This window comes from Poecilia reticulata, linkage group LG16, assembly GCF_000633615.1.
Source record: "Poecilia reticulata strain Guanapo linkage group LG16, Guppy_female_1.0+MT, whole genome shotgun sequence".
In the NCBI taxonomy this organism is placed as follows: Eukaryota; Metazoa; Chordata; class Actinopteri; order Cyprinodontiformes; family Poeciliidae; genus Poecilia; species Poecilia reticulata.
The window spans coordinates 6835247-6838519 of NC_024346.1; the positions used below are offsets into that span (position 1 = coordinate 6835247).

The 3273-nt window shown below is 39.9% G+C and overlaps 1 protein-coding gene across 1 annotated transcript in view; it reads right to left on the reverse strand.

Annotated features, from left to right (window-relative positions):
• LOC103477754 (C-type lectin domain family 4 member G-like) overlaps positions 1–2672 on the reverse strand; it is a 13465-nt gene extending 10793 nt beyond the window's left edge. Inside the window, exon 1 of the mRNA XM_008431052.2 lies at positions 2249–2672. Within this exon, the coding sequence (XP_008429274.1) occupies positions 2249–2648 (400 nt within the window). The 5' untranslated portion in view covers positions 2649–2672. The remainder of the gene's footprint in view (positions 1–2248) is intronic.
• Between the last annotated feature and the right edge of the window lie 601 nt (positions 2673–3273).

A 3273-nucleotide genomic window follows, 5' to 3' on the forward strand; every position in this document is an offset into this window, starting at 1 on the left:
CTCTTACCTAGAGTTCTCCAAAGGATCATAATTCCTCACAGTAAGTTGATGTAAACATCCATACAGGTCAGCCTGTGTCCAGTTTGAGTGAAAGGAGGTGCGCGCGATCCCGCTGAGGCAAAGCGCAGAGGCGCCAGCTGTGTGATTGGTCTGCGCGCTGTCGGGTTTAAATGCAAAAACTATAAACCTATCTATTATAAACCTATCCTTTAGGAATAAATCTGCTCTGCTAGTGAAATGCTAAGAGCAAAAGAAACGCTTGCAGCCCGGCTTAAAAAAAAAAGAAGATTTTTTTATTTTCCTACAAATGTAAACAAGCAACGCTTAGCCTGGCGGCGGGGCTAGTAAAGCATGGCGGGCCGCCAGGTTTATAATACACTGGGGGAAACCCTGAATATTAATAATAAAATAATGGTCAGTGCAAAGTCGCTTGCAAATTCTTTGGTGGGGGCGGTGAGGGACCAGGATAGAGGCTGGGGGGGCGCTGGCCCGAAAAGGGTTGAGAAACACCGTTATAAAAGTTTGTGCCCGGGAGTAACAAATTAGATTTGTTCTTACAATTCTCCAAAAACGCGTCTTTTTCTATCTTCTTTGTCTCAGGTAATGAATGTATGTCTCTGTTGTTCTGCAGTTTCTGTTGTAATTTTATACTTTGTCTCCTATCGGATTAAATTCTGCAATTCTGTGACGTCAACTCGCATTGTTGTGTTTTCTTGTGGCCACACGCGGCCGCCGAGAGAACCTGGGATCCAAGAGGAAGAGAGAGCCGGACTTTTTTCCAAAATTAACCAATTCAGAGAAATTCCTCCTTAGCAAGTCTCACAGTACTTCTCTGTAGATTTCAATCATCCAAATTAATATGGCGGTACCACCGGACCAACCAGCAACTTCTCGAAGATCGATTCCATCCTGTTAGTGAGTTTTAGTGCCAAAGTTTGCCTGTGAGATCACAAACAACTTGCGCTTCTTTCACACAGCATGTCAATCTGAGTGTTCGCTAGTCGGCCCAGGCCACCTCCAAACAGCAGATATCCAGCTATCATGCATTCAAAAGAATCCGGGGTTAGGGTTAGAGTACTCCCAGGTTTCAGGCTGATCGCTAGGTTTTAGTTGTAGCTAATCTTATTTACTGTTATAACCTGAGCTGGTGGGAGTATATAAATATTGAATGATGGTTTGTCCGCACATACTAAACTACGCCTTTAGCTCTTCCATAAAAACTTTAACACCTTGACAGGTTTCAAGCTGGGCAGCATTAAGTTGAACTGATTCTTGGTGACACTTCAGTGTCCCTGACTTTTTGTCAACCCTCAGATCTCCTCTTACTGCTGAACACTTGCATCCCAATGCTTTAAACCTCTAAATACTTGTTTATAAAGGAAGAAACTTAAAATATATTCTGTTGAAATGAAACTCACTGTAGACGATTTTTGCAGCCAGTATGACACAAAGCAACCCCAAACACACTAAAAACACAGAAGAGCACCGGAGTTTTGATGGTTCCACTTCTGCAGCTGAAAAAAACAAGCAATGGAATCAATAAGTTATTGATTAACCAATCAATAAAATTTATTTGTATCACACAATTCTCAGATTATACAAAAAAATTAAAGATGTGACATAAAAACAATTCCTGTTACAGCCCATGTTAAGAAACTATAACTACCTATAGAAGGAATAAAAATGTATGAAATGCTTTTTGGTAGCATTGTTACTTTTTAATCCTCAAAAACTGTAAAATACGTATAGAGTCACTTACATTTAAGAGGATGTGTGTCATTGTTGACACTGACTGCAGAAGAGCTGTCTTCATCCCTGCTGTTCTCCATCCTTCACGGGGAAAATAACAAAGATTTAGATGTTATAAAATGTCCAACAGCTGCTTGAGCGATCTCAGCTGCAGCTCATGGAAAGCAGGCGGGTTCTTCTTCCTCTTCTTCAAAGTCTTCAGGGTGTGATGCAGCATCTCCATCGCTGCTCTGTGGTTCATTTCTTTACTCCAACAGTTTTGGGAAACAAGTTTCTGCAACAAACCTTTCATGCCAAGAAGCTCTCACTCTGTCTCATAAACAGTTCTGCAATTMTCCTGTCCTTGGTTATAAAATATATCTATTCACTCCATAAGGGTTTACACTCTGATGCATAGAATATGTTTCACTATCTTTGCTCTTGTAGAAGATACTTTAACAAATCGACCACAGTTACTCATTTGGTGATCAGACCAGCTGAACTTTNCTGCTCAGCTCATCTTTCTCTCTGCTCAGCTCGTTAATCTTATTCCTCAGCTCGTCTCTCTCTTTGCTCAGCTCCTCTGTCTTCCTGCTCAGCTCGTCTCTCTCTTTGTTCAGCTCGTCTTTCTCATCGTTCGGCTCGTCTTTCTCATTGCTCAGCTCGTCGTTCTTTCTGCTCAGCTCATCTTTCTCTCTGCTCAGCTCGTCAATCTTATTCCTCAGCTCGTCTCTCTCTTTGTTCAGCTCCTCTCTGACTTGAGTTAGCCTCTTTTGGATAAACCCAGCTTTTTCTAGGCTCAGGTGTCTGTCTCGGACCACCTCCTCCATCTCGTTCTCCATCATCTTTTGTTCCTCAATAAGTTGTCTTCTATCTGTTATAAGGGTTTTGATACTTTCCTGCTGATTGGCTGTCTTCATATTCACTATAAAAACACAAATTAGTCAGAAAAGTCAGTGAATTTATCTGTACCAGAGAAGCATCAACATTTTCAGTTTCTCTCTCAAACACTATTAGGATATTAGACAGTATTGGTGGGATAAGATAAGGTCATTTTATTTATATAGCACATTTTCAGCAACCAGGTAATTCAAAGTGCTTTTCATGAATTAGAAGTAAATACAACAAAACAACTAACCAAAAGAAAGAGCAAAAAAGAAAAGAAAGTATAACCCCATGTTTAAGAATAAGTAGTTCATAATTTATAAAATAGTAGCAGTTTCTCTCGATTCTTTTCCTGATAATGCTGATCTAAGGTAATGAGTAGTTTCTCTTGATAAGCTAATAGGAGTTTCTCTGGATTCTACGTTTGTTCTAATTCCTGAATATATAAATTAGATACTCCTGTTATAAGCAAAAGTACGCCATGATTTATTAACTGGAAGGAGTTTCTATGGATAATATTAAGGTAAATATTGGTCTAGAGAAGTAAAAGTGTTGGTCCTCCATGTTTGACTATAAAGTAGGTGGCCCTAAATGTTGATCTAGATCAGTGGTTCTTAACATTTTTTAAGGTACCGAACCCCCCAGTTGCATATGCGCATT